The sequence below is a fragment of the Melanostigma gelatinosum genome, assembly GCF_949748355.1.
Source record: "Melanostigma gelatinosum genome assembly, chromosome: 16".
In the NCBI taxonomy this organism is placed as follows: Eukaryota; Metazoa; Chordata; class Actinopteri; order Perciformes; family Zoarcidae; genus Melanostigma; species Melanostigma gelatinosum.
The window spans coordinates 17,806,092-17,827,000 of record NC_136649.1 but is presented as its reverse complement, the minus strand read 5'-3'; the positions used below and the strand labels follow the sequence as shown (position 1 = coordinate 17,827,000).

Genomic DNA, 20,909 nt, shown 5'->3' with positions numbered 1-20,909 from the left:
AGTAACATTTTCAATGCAGGATTTACTTGTAGTATTTCTACAGAATATACTGAATGTACTTTATCCTGGTAAGTTGTATGTTTTCAAACCTAAACAAGATGTGGGTTGCTAGGTTTGATGATTTTACTTTCAACCTGTTTACAATGCAGTTATACATGTTTGCAATGCATCAATACTGAAGGGGGCCTTCACGCTCTAATAGGCCACAAGCCTGCAGTTGAATGGTAATAAGTCATTAATAACGTTTTTTTGCAGTTGTTAACAAATGGCTTTTTGTCAACATGTTCCACAACTCTTTTCCAGAGGGTAAGGTGGCTGGAGAAGGATTTATTATTGTCCTATTATTGAGCTACAAAGCATCAGTGAAGGCTTATCAAAGCCACGTTACTACGTATAAACACTTTTAAAAAGGTGCGAACAGTGTAATCTCCAACAGCATCACAAAACATGTTTTTGTATTTTGAAGGCCCATAGGCAAAGCTATAGTATTGTTTGGTGGTTACAAGGTATTGACATTATTTGGGGGTAGTATGCTATTTTGATCACCTCCTGTTATTGTAAAACAAAAGTCATTTATCTGCATCATTAGCTTCCACAAAGTGCTCGATATTCCTCCAGACCTGGGGTCCTCACCAGAAAGCTCCAGCAGCACACACTGCGGAAGCCACTCTCTCAGCAACCCACAGTACTGAAAATAGTCCTTTCTTTCTTTTTTTTAGGAGGGGTGAGCCAGGGTCCGCGTGAGAGGCAGGGGGTGAAGCCACTGAGGCAACGGTGGCCTCTGGCCGTGTGAATCGGAAAGACGATTAGGGGCTTATTAGCGGCCCGGGGAGAAGTGTAACTGGTTGGGAGTGAGCGGCCAGAGCCCCAGCGACATCTCCAGCCGAGAACAGTCCGAGGCATTGTCTTACCTAATTATGGCGGATGGACTTCTTTTTGTTTCCCACTCGGCATGCCTGTCTGATTCTCTTCTGGCCTGCCCGCTTGCTCCGACAAATGCTGAAGTGTGCTAATTAGAAAAGAAATGGTCCTAGTAATTATGTCAGCTCTCATTAAAGGCGCAATGCGCAATATTATTTTTACGCAATGTTTTGTGTTAGGGGACCCTGCTTCTCCTGCTCATTAAATGGAAAGCATGGCCTGGTAGCCGGGAGAACGCTCTCACGTCGGAGCTCCTGACGTGCTGCACTTTGGAGGAGCAGCAGAGGCTTCGGGTTGCTGCCCTAATTAAAAGTTCTCCAAGAAAGAAGCAAAGTTAGTTGCTTTGACTGCAAAGTTAATCACACACAAAGACTTCAAATGAAAGGAAATCATCTTTTTAAAACTTTATTAAACACCCTCACAAATTGCACACACACACACACACACACACACACACAAAAAAGAAGTAAATCATGTTTAAAATAGAAATAAGAATAAATAACGGAGATTTCATCAAGCAACAGAGAAATTCAATGAGAAGAAATTCATCATTCTACATTTTCTGTCAATGTAAAGGCATCTCTGTATCTGTGAGGACGACAGGTCTGCTGTGTGTGACCCTCACACACACAGCAGTTTTACTCCATTCACATTTTGAGAGTAAAAGTCCTTGAACTATGTTGTTGTGCATATCGGTAAACACACACCAATCACATTCACCTCGGAGTCACACATCTCCTGCTGCTTCAACACAACACACGTCACTTCTTGGGCCTCTCCAAGATGTTGAGAAACTTCCCCCTGGTCATCTCCCTGGCTGGACGACAAGAAGACACAACGTCACATACTCACATATTGTATTTCATTATTATGCGCGTGAGGGACCAAGACTCTTGCTTTACACCCTTCCAACAATCTTTCATAAGTTGGAAAGAATCAGTCAGTCTTCCACAACGTTTGCCTGCAGCTCTAAGCGCTTGTTTAGGAATGCAAAGCATGTATTTAATATCGAGAGTGTCACACCGGGAGGTAATTTATACAAACATCTGTTCATTCAGGACATGGAAAACAACATAAAATGGAAGCGTCGCTACCAAAGAGTCTTGTGATTCGCTTGATTGCCGTCTCAATGTAGTGAGGCACGAGCACTCAGACCTACGCATGCATGAAAGCGTGCATCTGTGTGGAGGCACGAGGAGTAAGAATAGAAGCAAAATGTCTCTATTAAGCTCCACTTGTGATTACGGGATATGGCCGTGTATAAAATAAGACAAAATGCGAATCAGGGAACCACTTTAAAGGCAAAAGAGTGACGTTCATCTCAGCAGTAACAACTCAGCATTAAATACGGTTGTTGAACTTAAATCCGAATCTGAGGAAATAATGTTAAACTCTGTGACACAGATTTCCTTTTCTGTCATCATCCTGAAGTTCTGGATAATTGTATTCCTCCAAATAAATGAATTAAACATCTGATTAATACAAACAGTACTGTTTTAAAACAGTCGTAAGTAGAAATGTTTTGTGAAATAAAGTACAGACGTCTAAAAGATAGTCGACACTGTAACCTTCATGAGATGAGACACTATTTATTGCATTAGAATAAAATGATTTAATGTAAATACCGCCTACAGGTTTTTCTCTCTCTCAGAGACTATATCACTAACTGTAAATGAACGTACAAATAATTCAACCAAAATTACGGTTCCATAATCGTGCAAATATTTCCCAGCTCTGCTCATTCCCCCCCCCCACAACTGATTCCCATCGACATCTGTGATGAGGCCCTACATACCACAAAGAGCGTTAACTGTGCCAAAAACAGGATTGGCCCTTCTGCGGACCCTTTTGTCAAACCGGTCTTCAGTGGGACCGCCTCCATTGCCGAGACTTTTCTCTCAAAGACGAACACTTGTGTGACTTAAGAGACCGCAGGGATCATTATAAGAGCTGGAGATGCAGCCTCCAGGTGCAGTAATTACTCTTTGTTAAAGATGAGATCAACATCTCAAATGCATTCCAGTTGTTATGAGCTGCAAAGATCGCCTCAGCGACTCTATTTACTTTCTACCATTGTACATCACACACACATGAGACTGCAGCGCAGAGCGCAGAGAGAGAGCGAGAGAGCGAGAGAGAGAGCGAGAGAGAGAGAGAGAGAGAGAGAGAGAGCGAGAGAGAGAGCGCGAGAGAGAGAGAGAGAGAGAGAGAGAGAGCGCGCAGAGAGAGCGAGAGCGAGAGAGAGAGAGAGAGAGAGAGAGAGAGAGAGAGAGAGAGAGAGAGAGAGAGAGAGAGAGAGAGAGAGAGAGAGAGGACTGATTTCAAATATGCAGTTAGCAGAAAGTCATCCGCCTTCATGATGTCTGCGATAAGAATATGATCAGGATCTCAGCTGCTGTCTGCCCGTGTGAAGTCGCCCCCCCCACACACTATGTAATGAAAAAGCCGGGCCAGTTAGAGATTGAAATGAGTTGCCCGCCGTGGAACGATAATGGTGCATCTGGGCGTGGGGGGCCACATCACCTTGAGGTGTCCCTCATTAGGTTGAAGATGATGCTAATTGGAATGGGATGGATTCATTTTGCACTCTGCTGTCTCTTCGAATCACCCCAAACAAAGTCACCGGAGGACCCCTGGACATGCGTAGGGTGCTTAAGATTGAAACGGAGCCGTCGAAATCAGGCGAGAGAAAGCAATTACATCGGGGTGACCCAGAAGCCGCAAGTGCGCCGATGTCACGTTGGAATTAGGAGCAGTTACACGAGGAATGGTGAAGCGTATTTTAGATTTTTAAGGTGTCATGCTTCTCTCTCCCTCTCTGTAAGATGGATCAAGGACGGCTCTGCCACTCCCGAGACCCCCTCGCCCCACTGAGGGTCTTATTAATTACGGTTCAGTTCAGCCTCGCCCTGCTCAGATAGAAATATCATTGATATAATCACATTAAGAGACCCCATTAAACATAAATCAGAGCTCAGTTTATGAACAGCTTACATAGTGGGACCAGTGAAAGAGCTACAAGAATAGAATATAATGTATACTATCTTTATCCCTTTAAGGGGGAAATTTTCTCTGAAACTTCCACACCACTGAAGAGACGGGGAAAAAAAATACTTTCTCAAGTAAATACACAAAACAAACATAAATGCCATATTTTAATCACACTTCATTTTGGTTTGTGTGGAGTTTGACCGACACTCTTTGTATTATGTCATCTCGTGGCGCCCTCGTCCTCTGCCACGGTTTAACGACTTCCTTCTTTTGCTGATCATCTGGATTATTGTAACAGATTATTCATTTCTAATTTGTGCTACATTTGAATGGATACTCGGCTCGTCTGGCGGTGAGCCGGCACGCAACACCAGGACCCCGAAACCGAAGCATCTAAATGGATTTACACCAGTAACGTGTCAAAAACATCTTGTGTGGAAAAGGTAGTAAATGGAATTCTCCAGGAAATTTTATGGTAAAAAAAACATGAACACAGATGTGATCATTTGTTTTTTTTTGCCGCAGTGCATTTTTTTGGAGGTTGCAAATAAACAGATGAGGTGTGATGATCCTCTAGTCCACGGTTACTTTGTGAATAAATATGCTTTTTGTAAACTCGCATCCTATGGAGCCGCGCTGTGACAGTTAGAAAGCCTCAAAAACAGACGCCCACCTGCTTGCACACTCACTCACTTACACACACACACACACACACACACACACACACACACACACACACACACACACACACACACACACACACACACACACACACACACACACACACACACACACACACACACACACACACACACACACACACACACACTTTGTCATACAACAGGGTAGATCAATACTGATTAGTGGGATTTAGAGATTTGGTTAGTTGATTAGAAAGGTCAATTACTAATTTTGTACTAAGTTAATCAGCATCCTGTGTGCCACTGCCATCCATACTAAATGACACCTTATGGATTGTGTGGGCCATCTTCTTGCCCTGTTGATTTGTTGCTATCTAATTGTCATTCAGCCCTACAGTAGATCTGGTCTGAGATTCCATCGCAGCTAGTTTAGTAAACACAGCCACATCCTACTGTATATAACAATGTGACCCATATTGCAATCCATTTTCACGAAAGCAATTTGAAATATTTGTACCCATAAATAGACACAACGTGTAAACAAACAGCCAGTACGGAGCAGATAACAGTCTGCTCCCACATCAGCCCAATAATCCTCTGGCTGTAGGTTTTGTCCTGATTAATGCTGCACAGGCACACTGCAACAATGGAGATTAACCTATATCTGCAACCAGCTAAGTATGCCTCGTGGCTATTTAAAATGTTGCCCCCTTTTGCCCCAAATGAACCACCCGAGCTAAACGCTGCACTGTAGGAGATTCTGCGGCACAACCCGAATGTTTTCTGCGATTTCCTGTCCCAGTCTGGCAAATCATTGTCCTTGTGACAAATCACAGGTGGCCCGAATGTAAATGCGAGAGGAAAACGCGCTGGTGTAACATCTTACTTTCCCCTCGTTTACGGTGAATGATCTGGGTGTCATTGTCACAGTCCACTCCCAGCCCCCACCACGACTCCCCTGTGTATAAAATGAGAGTAATCATCGCTCCCCCCCCCCGGCTGCCTCTCTCCGTGGCACGATCCCAGCGAGCCCCTGGACCCCTGTTAGCTCCAAAGACAGATGACCACCTGGGTTAACTGGAGTCCTGGACCCCGGCCCTGACTGCCCCAATTCACTTTCATTAAGAGTTAAGAGGACTTATCTGACCCTCACTGCCCATCTCTGAGTGCTGCTCAGCTATTACGGGCTGTAAGCTTTATTTAATGGATTTAACATCCTCTTTCGCCGCCCTCCTCCCCGGGGGGACCGCGGAGACACAGAGGAGACGACACACGTGAGCAGAGAAACACTTGGAGGCGCACACATTCACCCCCCCCCCCCCCCCCCCCCCCCGTCCTGCAACACATACACCTGACGCTCATGTTTGTGTTCAAAATTCAATTACCCACTTATTGATACTTCACAGGGATATTTAAGATGCAGACACGAGCTGTGATTTCCCAGGGGAGCCACTGGTTCCTCTTTATGTCCCAACCGAGAGGGCCCAGCCCTCCTCTCCTCCTCCTCCGATGCATTTTCGCCTGGCTCGCTCACACACACACACACACACACACACACACACACACACACACACACACACACACACACACACACACACACACACACACACACCAAAACAAACACATCTGCACCTCCCAACCCCTGCCCCAGCCTATGCCTGTTCAAGAGGTGTCCTTATTAATAGGCAATCAGTCAAAAATCATTCATTAAAAAGCCTAAAAGGTTTTACACTCGCACTATGATTAGCTGGGAAAGAAAATCCAATGAATTCCTAATGCCTTTATGGAAATGAGGTGTCATTTCCGATCTGCTCAGGGATGCGGCAGGCAGGCAGAACCAAGGAGCGGTGTGTGTGTGTGTGTGTGTGTTGAGCTCTGCCTGCCTCTGCTTTCACACAGCTTCGACACTGATCCTGCTTGAGATATGGACAGGCTCTATCAGATACAGCTGCAACCTGCTCCGCACATGTCATCCTGTCGTAAAATGTGTGTGGAAGTGCTCAAGATTTTCCAACAATGAACAACCGCTAGAGTAGCAGCACTATTATGAAACAGCACCCCTAAATATATGTCCATGGGAGCCAATCTGAGGGAACTAACAGCACAAAGCCCAAGGTTACTGAACATTAACATGATACAAAAAACAAAAAACTGAGCCAACACAGAAGGTGTCACCTTCAAAGAGACGCACCACAATGTTGCCATTCACCGCAAACTATGAGCCCACAAAGAGACACAGGAGAGAGGTGAAGGAACGAGCAGAGTGGAGTAGTGGCGGTGAGGAGGAAGGAAGGGTGATGAGGAGGAAGGGTAGTGAGGAGGAAGGAAGGGTGGTGAGGAGGAAGGAAGGGTGGTGGGGAAGAAGGGTAGTGAGGAGGAAGAAAGGGTAGTGAGGAGGAAGAAAGGGTAGTGAGGAGGAAGGAAGGGTGGTGGGGTGGAAGGGTAGTGAGGAGGAAGGAAGGGTGGTGGGGAGGAAGGGTAGTGAGGAGGAAGAAAGGGTGGTGAGGAGGAAGGAAGGGTGGTGGGGAAGAAGGGTAGTGAGGAGGAAGAAAGGGTAGTGAGGAGGAAGGAAGGGTGGTGGGGAAGAAGGGTAGTGAGGAGGAAGAAAGGGTAGTGAGGAGGAAGGAAGGGTGGTGGGGAGGAAGGGTAGTGAGGAGGAAGAAAGGGTGGTGAGGAGGAAGGGTAGTGAGGAGGAAGGAAGGGTAGTGAGGAGGAAGGGTAGTGAGGAGGAAGGAAGGGTGGTGGGGAGGAAGGGTGATGAGGAGGAAGGGTAGTGAGGAGGAAGGAAGGGTGGTGAGGAGGAAGGAAGGGTAGTGAGGAGGAAGGGTAGTGAGGAGGAAGGAAGGGTGGTGGGGAGGAAGGGTGATGAGGAGGAAGGAAGGGTGGTGAGGAGGAAGGGTAGTGAGGAGGAAGGAAGGGTAGTGAGGAGGAAGGGTAGTGAGGAGGAAGGAAGGGTGGTGAGGAGGAAGGGTGGTGAGGAGGAAGGGTGGTGAGGAGGAAGGAAGGGTGGTGAGGAGGAAGGGTAGTGAGGAGGAAGGAAGGGTGGTGAGGAGGAAGGGTAGTGAGGAGGAAGGAAGGGTGGTGAGGAGGAAGGGTGGTGAGGAGGAAGGGTAGTGAGGAGGAAGGAAGGGTGGTGAGGAGGAAGGGTGGTGAGGAGGAAGGGTGGTGAGGAGGAAGGAAGGGTGGTGAGGAGGAAGGGTAGTGAGGAGGAAGGAAGGGTGGTGAGGAGGAAGGGTAGTGAGGAGGAAGGAAGGGTGGTGAGGAGGAAGGGTAGTGAGGAGGAAGGAAGGGTGGTGGGGAGGAAGGGTGGTGAGGAAGGGTGGTGAGGAGGAAGGGTGGTGAGGAGGAAGGGTAGTGAGGAGGAAGGAAGGGTGGTGAGGAGGAAGAGTAGTGAGGAGGAAGGAAGGGTGGTGGGGAGGAAGAGTAGTGAGGAGGAAGAGGAAGGGTGGTTAGGAGGAAGGGTAGTGAGGAGGAAGGAAGGGTGGTGGGGAGGAAGAGTAGTGAGGAGGAAGAGGAAGGGTGGTTAGGAGGAAGGGTGGTGAGGAGAAAGGGTGGTGAGGAGAAAGGGTGGTGAGGAGGAAGGGTGGTGAGGAGGAAGGGTGGTGAGGAGGATGGGTGGTGAGGAGGAAGGGTAGTGAGGAGGAAGGGTAGTGAGGAGGAAGGGTAGTGAGGAGGAAGGGTAGTGAGGAGGAAGGAAGGGTGGTGGGGAGGAAGAGTAGTGGGGAGGAAGAGTAGTGAGGAGGAAGAGGAAGGGTGGTTAGGAGGAAGGGTGGTGAGGAGGAAGGGTGGTGAGGAGGAAGGGTAGTGAGGAGGAAGGGTAGTGAGGAGGAAGGGTAGTGAGGAGGAAGGGTAGTGAGGAGGAAGGGTAGTGAGGAGGAAGGGTAGTGAGGAGGAAGGGTAGTGAGGAGGAAGGGTAGTGGCTCCTCACGCGGCGGCTGTCAGCTCCGGCACTTCATAACCTCCCGCCCCGTGGTCAGCCCGCCTGATGGATTGATGGAGGCACATTAGCACCAGTGGGGCCCAGTGAGTGCAATCATATTCAGCAGCGGCACGCTTCTAATAGGCCCGAGATTGATCCTGAGGAGGAGGAGGAGGTGAATGTGGGCCCATTAGGAGCTGTCAAGGCCTTCAGCCTCACCTTCACACAGGCAGAAGCAACAGAGGTCAGCCTCGGTGTCCGCCGTGAGGAGCAGAGGTGCTCAGCGGTGCTACAGGTGGTCCTCCTCCCAGAATACACTCAGTGATGCTGTCACCTAGACATCGAAGCTTTGATATGAATTCATAAGATAGTCCATGGCCTGGAAAAGATGTCTTCAGTTCAATTTCAGGCTTGATTAATCTTTTACTATAAAGATGTTTGATTTAATTTTTAAGGGACTATATTTAACATGGTCAACATTGTTAAAATAGCAGCAAACAGCTATCTGCTATTTAAAGCTAGAACGCCGGCCCCCACCCTCCAGTTACCCCTCAGTTAAACACGGTTAGCTCGGTCAGCACTCACTTCGCCGTAGTTTAGCGTTGTTAGCACCGTTAGCTGTGAGCCGCCGGCTCGCCTTCCACATGTTGTGAGCCGTTGAGAGGCAATCAAAATGCTAACAATCTCGCATCTCGAACCTTGAAAGGGTAAATTCTCAGCTTTTATCTTACTCCCCATGTGACTCTGTTCACTTGAACTCTCATAGATCTCAATGACATACGTTTTTCTACATTTCTTTCCGCCAAGCGATGTGTGAAAACCTCCTAAAAGCACCAACTTGGACATATAATTACATTTTCAGAATAAAGGTATTCACTCAAAAATGTTACGCAGCCATACAAGCACTGTAGCGACTTGACAATTTTGTAATTTCCTGCGATTGGTTTCGATGGACAAGTGTTGAGCGGTACTCAGCAGCCTTGAGCACACAAGTGTGATAGAGCACCAGCACCAGCTCCAGCAGTCTGGTTCCCAGTAGCCCTCCAGTGCCTCCCAGAGGAACACTCAGCTTTCAATTACCTCCAATAACAGCACTTATCAGAGTCCTCAGCTCTCCCCAGGGACTCGGGGCTTGATGCCCGCGCTCAGCGGCCCACGACAGGGGCATTCATCACGGGGCGGAGTAACAGCTGTGGCCCGAGGAAGAGGCACGCGTCAAGCCCCTCTGGGACCGGACCAGGCCAGTGCCGCACAGACATTACTGGGGGTGCTGGTGAAGGAGTCGGCGTGGGATGGGATTAAGGGAGTGGTAGATCCCCCCCCCCCCTTCACATTTGTGCTAAAACATATGTACAAACATGAGTATGCAGCAGTATGTGCGCAGTACACAATATGCATGAGAAAGCAGAAACTGTGCTCAGGTGTATGCTAGGTGTAGGGGGGGGGGGGGGTGTTCTTGTACTGCAGGAGGGTGGCTGAGTTTTCCCTGCCTGATTGTGCTCTGCCCATTAACCAGCTTCCTCTTTAATGGTCCACATGCCGGAGGGGGGGAGGGGCAGTAAATCCTGCCCCCCCCCACCCCCCCCTCCCTCCACGAAGTCTCGTTTACGGGCACTGAAGAGTGCACAAACATGATGAAAAAGTAGCTGAGATTTACAAGGCCTCCCCTGACAGCCAGGAAAAGGAGAAAATTAAACCAGAGAGCATTAAACAGGCACCCATTACAAGGCTGCTGCGACGCCAGTAATAACCGTCATTGTGTCCCGTCATCCCGAAGTACGCGGCGTGATTGCGAAGCCTGCAGGCCTGCACCTGTGACAGCTCACGTCTTCATAGCAGCCAGATTACATGCTCCTGCAGGTCTAGGGGAGTTGGGGAGATTAGACACTTCTACAGCTAAATGAATTTGCGACGTGCGGGTTTATGCAAATACACACACACGCTGCACAATCTATAGCCTGGTAATGTGTAGCTGCTCGCATCTGGGCTCTCTTTTCACGAGTATGTCCACTTGGATATTTGTTCATTATACCAACGCAGAACTCATTTCAGTCACTCTACAGCTCAACTCCCTCGCCTACAATCAGAAGATCTCTTCAGATAAAGAAAGAAAATCCATGTACATTTATTTATATCTTCCATCCCATGAAGAGGGGGGGCTGTGCCACAGTTTTTTATTGCTTATGTGCTTTATTCACTGGAGAAATAAATACCGATTGTTTCCTCTTAGAGCACTTAGCTACATCTCACTAATCTACACGGATTATGACAATGGAGGCTGTGGAGAATGGATTAAAAACTAGATTTTGCATCAATCAAATGCTTCAGCACTTGTTGTGTGGGCTCTTGTGAGCACGTCCTTGTTTCTTACATTGTCCATTTTTAACAAGATTGACCTAAATCCATCATTTCAAGACCTCAAAGGCAATTTATTTCTCTTTCACAGAGATGGAGAGTCGATTCAAAACGGGAAAAGTTCCAATTTCTGCACGATCCATTTTTGAATTAGGATAAAAACATTCACGCCTTTGTCGAGTCAACATGTGGAAGTGAAAAGCACACGAGGATGTTCCACCAATAATCCACGAGCTGGAGACAGAAAGACTATGAGCGCCATCTAGTGGTAACATGTGACTACCTCGAAGATGTGCATACTTGTCACATAGATTTATAATCAAGTGTTTTCAGGAAAGGTAAACAAAAATATTTGAATACAAAGGCAGTTTTTAAAGGTTTGTGTTGTTCATGTACTTACACTCCTCTAAGCCCAGCTGGTAAGCGAGGTTCTGGAGTCCTTTAACCTTCTCCATCAGGTTGGCTGTGGTCAGACTACCCAGCTCTGCAGGAGGACAACAGGACCCACAATGAAAGCACTGAAGTGCTACGTGTACCTAGTTTCAGCAAAATGTTAACCTGTTTAACAGGATTATACACTAAGACAATTTATGTCCACAATCTTCCTGTTCAATATTAAAAAATAACACCATTTCTACTGTTTGGTGCATTACCTTTCAACATTTCAATGTCCTCGCTCTCTAGTTCAGCCATCCATTTGGGGGGTGAATTATTGATGGGCTGTGATGTAAGACACAACAAAGGTCTAAGTAGACAACAAGATTTATAGATCAGGCCTATATATATATATATATATATCACAGTATGTCAAGCCTATTTAATTATCAAGTGTGTAAATCAAAGCGCCACAGTGAAGCTAACTCACATTTTTACAAGATGCAGCAAATTCTGCAACTCCGGGCACTGTGTGCGAGATTACAGGTTGATCACGATTATGGCATGAACATAAAACACACATTTCCATCGTGACGAATTGCACAAGAGCACGGAGGATGTACACTTACACTGCTCTGGCCACAGGTCTGGTGACGCTCTGTCCAACTTCTCAAAACTCAGCAAAGAGCTCTCGAAATCGTCACCTATCACGACACAAAATGTAGAAAATATAAAAACATTTTCTGTGGAAAATGCGCACATTACATATTTGTAAATGTAGTAATGGTAAGAGTTTCAGAAAGAATTTAAAAGTGCAAGCCGAGATGAACACTTATGGTTGTTTTTACCCTAAATGACAAAGTACTGTGTGTACATTTTGTGTTGCATGTGGAGCATTGAAGAACAAAAGTGGAGGAATTAAGATCAAATTGTCACTACAGTACTTGGGTTGAACCAATATAGCTGGCCTTGTATTAAATATTGCAACTAGGTCCAGTACTGTCTTTAACCAGTACTGTCTCTAACAACAACGTAGTGCCTTTAACTGTGAGTTACGTAGTGTATACAACAGACACACACGTATACAAACGTGTTGTACAAGATGTATGAAAGTGACCATCATCAAAAAGCAACTGAAGCCTAATAAAGGCACGAGGGATACTCGTTATGTCTTACTGTATATTGGACTACTACACTATACTACACTGTAAAAATGCAGTACAATTGTTGCTCGAGTCCAGTCTCAGCAGTAATAACAATAACGTTGTGTGCGCGAGTAACGTTAAACCCCAGAACTACTAACGTTATTGTCAACTGTACACAGAAAGTATTTGGTCATTTGACCCGTTTGAACTACAGCAGCTAGCTTCCGAAGTTAGCTGTGTTTTTAGCTAGCTTCACCCACAGATCGAGCTATGTGGGTGAAGCTGAACGACGGGTTCAAGCCATAGACTGTGTGTAAGGTTCAGATACATATAACGTTACTACACCGGGGCGAGTGAATGCTTTGGCCAACGGAGAAAACATCTCCAAACAGTAACAATACAGCGCTAACATGTGTATTCCGTCGTCTCGGGATGTTGGTGCAAGACAACAATAGGTGTCGCTAATGATTAAATATCCTTAAACATGCAATATTTACAATTTGCACACGGCGAAGCAGGGTAAGGAATTAGAATTTACCTCCATTTGGAGACGCCATCTTCAGAATAAACACGTGATCAACGACAGCCAATCACAGCAGCCGTCCTCAGAGTTGACGTGTACCGGTGTACTTCACAAACAGGCCACCGGGCGGGCCAACGGTTTATTGTTAAAGTGTACAATGCAGCGTCGAGGTGATGACAGAGGTATACAAATACATTATGTACATATATGTACTTTTTGGCTGAATGGGGTCAGTTCCGACCTTAACATTTACAGTATAGCAGCATCCTTTGACTACACAAATAAGTTAATACTGCTGCATGTCAAGCAACCTATCATTATCAGATTTTCTCTATTTTATTTTTAGCCATTGAATAACTTTTTTACTTTGGGAATACATAAATTTCATATAAATAATGCAGTTGAGTTTCTCAGAACCAGACTGTAAGCAGTAATGTACACTTCTTTGTGAGTTTCTTTAAAGTGACTTAGGGAAAGCAGTTTTTTTTTGCCTCTGATGTAGTAATATACGGAAGTTATGACATTTTCAAGGAGTTCAGTTTCATCCACACCAAACTAGAAGCAGTCACAATTACCATTGAGATCTTTTGTATGATTGCAATACTTTTCTTTTCTATTAACTACATATTTGGAGGCATATCATGTATTACTGTACCCATCGGTCACTCATTATTTCTGCATATCTGGGACAGAACATTCTTTAAAAAACAATGTTCAATCTCAAGATGCTCTGCAATGAGGGTTACCGGTAAATAAAATGACAAAATAGAGTCAAGAGGGAAAATTGATGATATGAACATAAATAAGCACACAGACTACAAGAATATCTCCGTTTAATGATCAAACTGAAATGTTCATGACACTGAGAGTCCGTAGTAGTCTTATGATGTAAAAACAGAGGCTAGTACTGGACAATAAAATATAAAAACACCAGGCACTAAGACCAAGACAATCTCAAATGAAAATACAGTCTCTGATAGCCTATTACTATGTAACAAAAAGTGTTTTCTTGCAACATCCGCACTTTTTTTTTTCCGTTACTTCCTTTCAGGCACTTTAGCTTACATCACTGTGACATACAGCATACACACATATAAGTCCAAGATGTAAGATGTGTTGTGAGTTAAGGCAGCTTGGTGTTGAGAACTTTACTCTCTTAATACTCTGGCTTCCATATTGCACTAATTCAGGTTCCGTTTCATGAAGCACTCTCTACACATTATAGACTACAATACTTGAAAATGTTGAGACACATAAATACGCGGACAGGTCGAGATTCGACAGCAGTGTGTGCAGTCAGTACCTTGTGAAAATGATCTTACTTATGTAAACACTGTGAAACCATAAATCGGTGAGACACATGGCAGATTAAAGTCCCTCATGTTCATAACAATATCAGTGTCTTCTTGACTAGAACTCCCAGGAGTCCATCCACTTCAGGCCAGCCATGGCGCTGCCCGGCTCGTGTGCCAGAGGACCCGTCATGCCGTAGGAGAGAGGATGGAACAGGTAGAAACTAACAGACGGAAAATTGGATTACAGTGATTTATACAGTGTAAAAGAAGCACTCTTATAATAGAAAATGAGTTGTGTGGTAATCTACAACCAGGCTAGGCAGGTTCCTCTGCCTGTCGTCTCACCTGTAAAGAACACTGAACAGAAGCACCGCCTGCCCGAGTCTCTGCAGCCAATCAGAATACGGTGGGTGGAGCAGCAGGTCAGTGCTTTTCAACAGAACGTCGAATGTGATTCCTGGGAAAAAACAAACAGAAGGCTATAATGCTGTGACCAACATGACTGCTTTGTTATTTTTCCAGGAGTTTAGAAAATCTAACCCTGATCATGCTCTATAATCTGAAATCACCATAATGCTTTGCGGGGGATCTAAACAGGAAGTACAATGTTGCCATTGAGTCACTGAGCTGTAGGCTACAGGCTGTAGGTCCGATATTTGTTTACATTTTGGCAAATTGGGACCAATAAAAGTTTGGTGCAGCTCCCGTCTGCAATGTTCCCACAGCCGTACTGTAAGAAAACTTAAAAACCTGATGATTCCTGATGAAACCTGATGAAGTTATGTAGTTAAAAGTCGTATTTTTTTCCCCCCCTAGGATTTCTAGGTGAATATATGGATGTTTAATCATAATTGACAGTGATATCCGCAGAAGTCACACAGAATCTAAAAATGTGTTTGTGATGCAAATTGCATCAATCGTCTGCAGGTACATTAATTGCCTTTCACATCATGTGGTGTCTTTGCATCGCGTCTCTTTCTTCCCCCCTGAAAACCTCTGGTCAATATAAAGGAAGCCGTCGTAATGCAGTGGGAGCTGGTACCTGTTAGCATGCTGCTGAAGAGCATTGCAGGGAAGTAGTGGTGGTAGTAGAGGACACGCCCCATTGTGTAGAAAGGTGCATAGTGCAGCAGCCAACCAAGGAGCAGCAGTCCTCCTTCGCTCATAAGCACAAGAGCATGCTCTGGATGACAGAGTGGAGTACAGATACATTTAGTTCATGTTTAAATCATGTATTTACTGCTGCTGATCAGTCAGTCAGTCAATGATCTTACCTATTCTTTTTTGGCCCAATGAGAAACCTCTTTGGAGGGCTATAGACGCCACTGCCACCATGATAGGATACAATCCCAAACTGGCCAGGTTCATCCACCACACCACCTGAAGAAACAGAGTATTTAATCACGAGAGCGTTAATGTGCGTTTGGTCAGAGAAGAGCGACAACAGGACACATGGAGCAAGCTGAAGACGGACTTACAGGGTTCCCCAGCAGGTAAACACGATACTCTGTGTCATTCACTCCAGAAAACCTCAAGCCCTGTTACATAAATAAAACAAAGAACAATGTAGTCGTTAAAAGTGCTCATGCATTCAATTAGAATTGTACAAAAACAAACTTTTATGATTGTAGATCATTCAATGCACCTGGTAGTTGATGGGCCAATGCCAGGGTTTGGAGTTCATCTCATTGTCTTTGGGTTTCAAGCCCCTGTTACCCTAAAGAGACACAGCTACTGTCAATAAATGAGCTCTGATCAAACACAGACGGATCAGCAGCTCTTCTCATTGTGTCTTACTCTTATCATAACAATGTGGGACTCCAGCAAGATCTCCAGAAAATGGGGCTTCAGCACAGACAGACTGATGTTGGGCACTGCCGGAACACAGGAGAGCAGAAGGAACACGTTGGTTAGTGCCGGACGTCATGAAGTGTAGACAGAAGCGCAGGAGCACAAGGAGTGTGTTTTCTTACATTTGGGGTTGATGTGATCTTCAATGTTCCACTGAGAGCTCGGAGTCTCCTTCAAGTAGGGACTGCAGGTCACCTCCACCTGCTCCCAGCCCCTGAGCACAAATACATAATCAGTGGTGGCATGTAACCAAGTACATTTTCTCAAGTACTGGAATTGAGTACAAAGTACTTTTACTTTAGTCTTTTTTAGTTTTTCCGATAGTGTGTGTTGCTAGTTACTTAACAACTTAAGATTTTTGCAGAAAGAAACATTAGAAGAGTTTAGATAATATGTTTTGATGTAAATTACACTCTCCAACATTTCAATAAATTAACAGAAAACAAATTGGGAACTGTTCTGATAGTCAATCGAGTAATTTCTCAAGGAAAAACATTTCACGGTTCCCGCTTCACAAATGTGAGGGTTCGCTGCTTTCCTTATTTTTTTTAAATAATCATGAATTATGAATGAAACTTTCCCTTGGGACTCTGGGTAATCGTGACAGCATTGCTCACTGTATTCAGAATGTTTATAAACCAATCAAACGAGCAATGGAGAATATAATCATGAGTTGCAGTCTTTCACAATAATAGTACAACAATAGTTAGAAATAAGCTCTACCTCAGCCAATTTCTACAATATGATAATCATAACAATACATAATATATAGTATATTAACATAACAGTCACAGGGGACATTGTTCTGCATTTACTACTTTTATTTAAATGTTTTAAGTACATTTCCTGATTATGCCGACATACTTTTCAATGCAGAAGAGTGTATTCTTACCGTGTGGTACTCGTACTTTAACTTAAGTAGAGGATCTAATACTTCCTCCACCACTGTACATAGTGGATCTTGAACAGCAAAGGAGGAGCAGAGAAAGACTAGTTTTACCACTTTGGGAGAGTCTTTCCAGACGAGTACAGCACACAGCCAGTGGCTCGGTGCAGAAAGCGGACTTTGCTGCGCAGCACCTTCACCAGGTCTCCCTTCCGGCCTCCACACACCTCCACCTGCCACAGGTCGTTGGTGTCGCCTGTGCCATTCTGAGAACGGGCCAAAGGTAGCATCCCTACAGTCAACCGTGGAGAGCAGGAAAGTGCAAAAAAGTAGTAAGTGCACTCACGGTGCCGTAGCCTGTGACCTGGAAGTGTTTCTTGGTCAGAGGAGCCTCGTGGAGGTGACCGTGAAGGTTTCGAGTTGTTCTGAAAGGACCGGGAACGACATCGAGATGTGAGACATCCTTTGAATCAGGGGTCATTATATAATATGTCTTTCATTAACTTACTCTTTGTGCTCCAGTCGAATGATGTCACCATGACGAACCAGATCAGGTGTCTCAGATTGAGCTTAGTAGAGACAAACAACAAGAGGTTCGTACATTACTTCCTCGTGACTTGAATGAACGCCACTGATATCTCTGAACAGCAAATCAAATGCGTCGTCTCACATTCATTATGATCCTGTCTGTGAACAAGCCACAAGTTGTTGTAGTCCTTATGGAGATATGCCGTCACCTGTAAGGAAATAGAGAAAAAAGTAAATAAAATGCTGATAATAAGATATTTAATTGTGTGAGAATGTTTTCCATTTGAACCGTGAGCCTAACCTGCTGCTGCCTTGCTCCCACTCCCTCTGGGTATAAGTGCCAATGAGAGTGCAAATAGCCTCCAGCAATACGGAGGTTTTTTACTGTGATGGTGGAGCCATAAGCCAGGTCTACATCAGATCAACATATTGCCCCAAATTATTACAAAACACAAGAAACAACTACATTTAAAACAAATTACTTTTGAAACGTAGTTTAAATTACCAAGGAACCATCACAATAGCCCATTATGGAACCGGGTATAAAATAAAACAATAAGCCTTAATATTAAAACTTTGAAAAGACAGTAAAATGTAAGCGAATGTTTCAGCCCATCTGGCTGTCATCAATACTAAGGGAATGCCTACATTTCTTACAGATGTTGTAGTAAATACAGCTGCAGCATCATGTGATATATTCACACACTCACACTCAGGCATGGAGGCATTGTGTAGATTGTTCCCGATTAGTTGGGACTGAAAGGCTGAACTGAAGAAGCCGTCGCCCGGTCCACTGGAGGGAGGAAACAATCATGATTACCCAAAAAATGTAGATGTCTTCATACAATACAAGGCTATACGTAGTAGTCAGACACACCTTTTGTTCAACACAACAAAGTGGACGGCAAAGATTGTAACATAGAGGAAGAGTGGAAGCAGGATGAGTCCGACAACACGAGCCAGGAAGTGCTTTGTAATGTCCACCTGGAGACAGAAAATTAGCACAGAACAGTAAATCCTCTGGCGCTACTCATCAACACAATCAGTCACCACTGCCATGCAAGAATATGCTGCCGTTTACCAGTGAGAGGCCCAGGTCTCCCAGAAGTCTCCAGAGGTCCCAGACTGTGTTCAGCCCCACCAGCAGGATGACAAACAGACCCACGAACTTCACCCCCAATGCCCCAGCAAGGTTCACACCAGTCAGTACCAGCCACAGCCACCAGTACCAAGAGAAAGGCCTGAAAACAACAGCAAACGCCAAACACTCTGCTTAATAATAAATAATAAATTATGAGCAGGCATGTTTTACTCTTGTTGGAAGACTGATTGTTTTAGGACTGTAATTGCAATTATTTGATCATACTGATTAATCATTTTTGTCTAGCAATCAGTTAATTAGTTGGTCAAAAAAAATCCCACAAACAAAGGTCCAAAACGAGCTTTTAAATCGAATTATTTTGAACAAAAAAATAAATCAGCAATATTAAAGTCATCTTATACGAGTAGTTGAAACCAGCAAATGTGGCAATTTTTTACCAATTTAAAAGAGTAATAATTGATGATTAACCGGTTGAATTTATCAACTATAGTCATCCATTAGCTCAGTTATTGCATCGCATAGGAGAAGGCAGAAACACTTAAATAAAAGTCCCAGTGGTGTGCTACCTGTACTTCTGCTGGTTGAACTTGACCATGCTCAGCACAGCTGCCATGATGAAGAACAGTAGTATCGGGTCCAACAGGATGTACTGGGAAATGGTGATGCAGCCAGTGTCTGTCAGGAGGACATAAAGCACAAGGACATTTAAAATTGCTGTTTGTAAGATAAAAAGAGACATAAAAGGATGATGACTCACCAAATATGAGCAGGGTGGCAGTGATGAGAGCAGCAGTGCACCACTGAGATAACTCCAGCACTATGAGGTAGGCAAAGATTGGGAGAAAGGAGCCCAACACGGCACAAAACTGTTGAGCAAGAGGCAGGACAGGCATATCAGCAGCCTTAATCTCTGTTAATGAATAAGAAAAGAGAAGGCTTTCTTGTGTGGAAAACAGCATACTCCTCTCATCCCCCAGTAGTTGTGGTGTTCATATTTATCTCCTGGCTTTACGAAAGGAAAGGTGCCATCATAACCCGTCATATAACCAGCGAGACCGATCAGCATCTGCAACAGATGAATGGAGATCAATACTCATACTGGAGAGGTTTCCCCCTGAAGACACGACAGGTAAAGGGATCCTTTGTGATCTCACTTTTCCAAGAGGAGGATGGACATCGAAGAAGAAGGTCCTGTTGATGTAGTAGCTTCCCATCTTCCCAAAGTGCGTCTCATCCCAGCTGAAACGTCGACACAGAGTCGCCGTGTTTAAACATGGCACACGCTTAAAGATGCACACAATCTACATGGCATGCATGACTTTGACTCACCACACATGAGGGGGCTCTGTTATCTTGTAGAGGCGTGTGGAGAAAGACAGCCCCACCACCAGCATCAGCAGCACTCCACTGCTTTGGGGATCCTTACTGAAGTTTCCTGATGTCCCATTTGAAGACTGAGTGACATCTTCTGGCAAGTGTCCAGCAGTTGGACTGTCTTTGTCCTTTGATGTCCTTTGGAGGGGCTTTGCTGATGTGGGGAAGTGTTTCCTGTTTCGCAGTGCTGAAGTGTCCCCTGTTGTGTTCAACTGTGTAAAGCATTCTTCCTTTGCCATTAGGAAATTAAACCCTTAACAAAGTGGACCAGACCCGCCTCCAAACCACGTGACGTTAAGTCTAATAAAACACTACCTAACGTTTGATAATATATTAAAAAATAAATGGTTGTTATGTAGAAGATGTAAAGCTGTGCTGTCTGGGGCACATAACAACATTTAGCACAGCTAATGTTAGATATTAGCTGGATTTAATACGGATATAAAAACAGGCGATATTGACAGTGAATTACTCACCTTTCCAAGTCAACAAATGCTCACTTATTACAGTATCTGTTACATTGCAGCTAAGCTATTCACCTGTTCTTAACGATAACATACCTTTCCTAGCTTGCTAACCAAGTGTCCGCTCGTCAAAAGGCGGCATTCCGCACAATAATATGAGGCAGAGGACTACCGGTCTCTTTCGCCTCAAATAACCGTTTTATTATTCAAAGGTTTACATTAGCATCACGGTTAGTGCACGAGAGGTACGGTAGCTCGAGTCAACGGAACACGTATGAAGCGAGGTGGTTTCTGGGAGGTGTATTCTACTGTTTACTTCTTCTTCTTCTCTAAATTTGATTGGCGGGTCGCAACCAACTTGTATAGGTGCATACCGCCACCTACTGTACCGGAGTGTGCAGATTCAGGGTAACCTTTTCTTCACTGTTTCCACCTAAATCCTACGGTCTAATCCCGTTTCTTTAAGAAATCGCAACAGTGCTCTGCAGCACTCTCGCCATTCTCCGTCCACTGCCAGAACTCCCTCCAAACTCCACTTC

At 44.8% G+C, this 20,909-nt stretch overlaps 2 protein-coding genes across 2 annotated transcripts; both read right to left on the bottom strand.

Moving 5' to 3' along the window:
- Positions 1-1,310: 1,310 nt before the first annotated feature.
- lin52 (lin-52 DREAM MuvB core complex component) lies at positions 1,311-12,931 on the bottom strand. Its single transcript, XM_079287278.1, has 6 exons — positions 12,886-12,931; positions 11,832-11,906; positions 11,693-11,730; positions 11,481-11,547; positions 11,228-11,311; positions 1,311-1,738 (listed from the first exon to the last, which is right to left on the bottom strand). The coding sequence occupies exons 1-6, from the start codon at positions 12,902-12,904 to the stop codon at positions 1,683-1,685; spliced, it is 339 nt and encodes a 112-aa protein (XP_079143404.1). The 5' UTR covers positions 12,905-12,931; the 3' UTR covers positions 1,311-1,682.
- Positions 12,932-13,707: 776 nt separating this feature from the next.
- Positions 13,708-20,580, bottom strand: pomt2 (protein-O-mannosyltransferase 2). The gene is made up of 21 exons (XM_079286406.1): positions 19,862-20,580; positions 19,687-19,771; positions 19,494-19,598; positions 19,290-19,398; positions 19,099-19,207; positions 18,512-18,671; positions 18,308-18,414; positions 18,141-18,223; positions 17,732-17,841; positions 17,573-17,639; positions 17,411-17,471; positions 17,249-17,327; positions 17,017-17,168; positions 16,139-16,230; positions 15,963-16,039; positions 15,811-15,882; positions 15,644-15,703; positions 15,440-15,545; positions 15,208-15,348; positions 14,511-14,622; positions 13,708-14,386 (listed from the first exon to the last, which is right to left on the bottom strand). Exons 1-21 carry the CDS (start codon positions 20,143-20,145, stop codon positions 14,281-14,283), a joined length of 2,277 nt encoding a protein of 758 aa, XP_079142532.1. The 5' UTR covers positions 20,146-20,580; the 3' UTR covers positions 13,708-14,280.
- Positions 20,581-20,909: the final 329 nt, after the last annotated feature.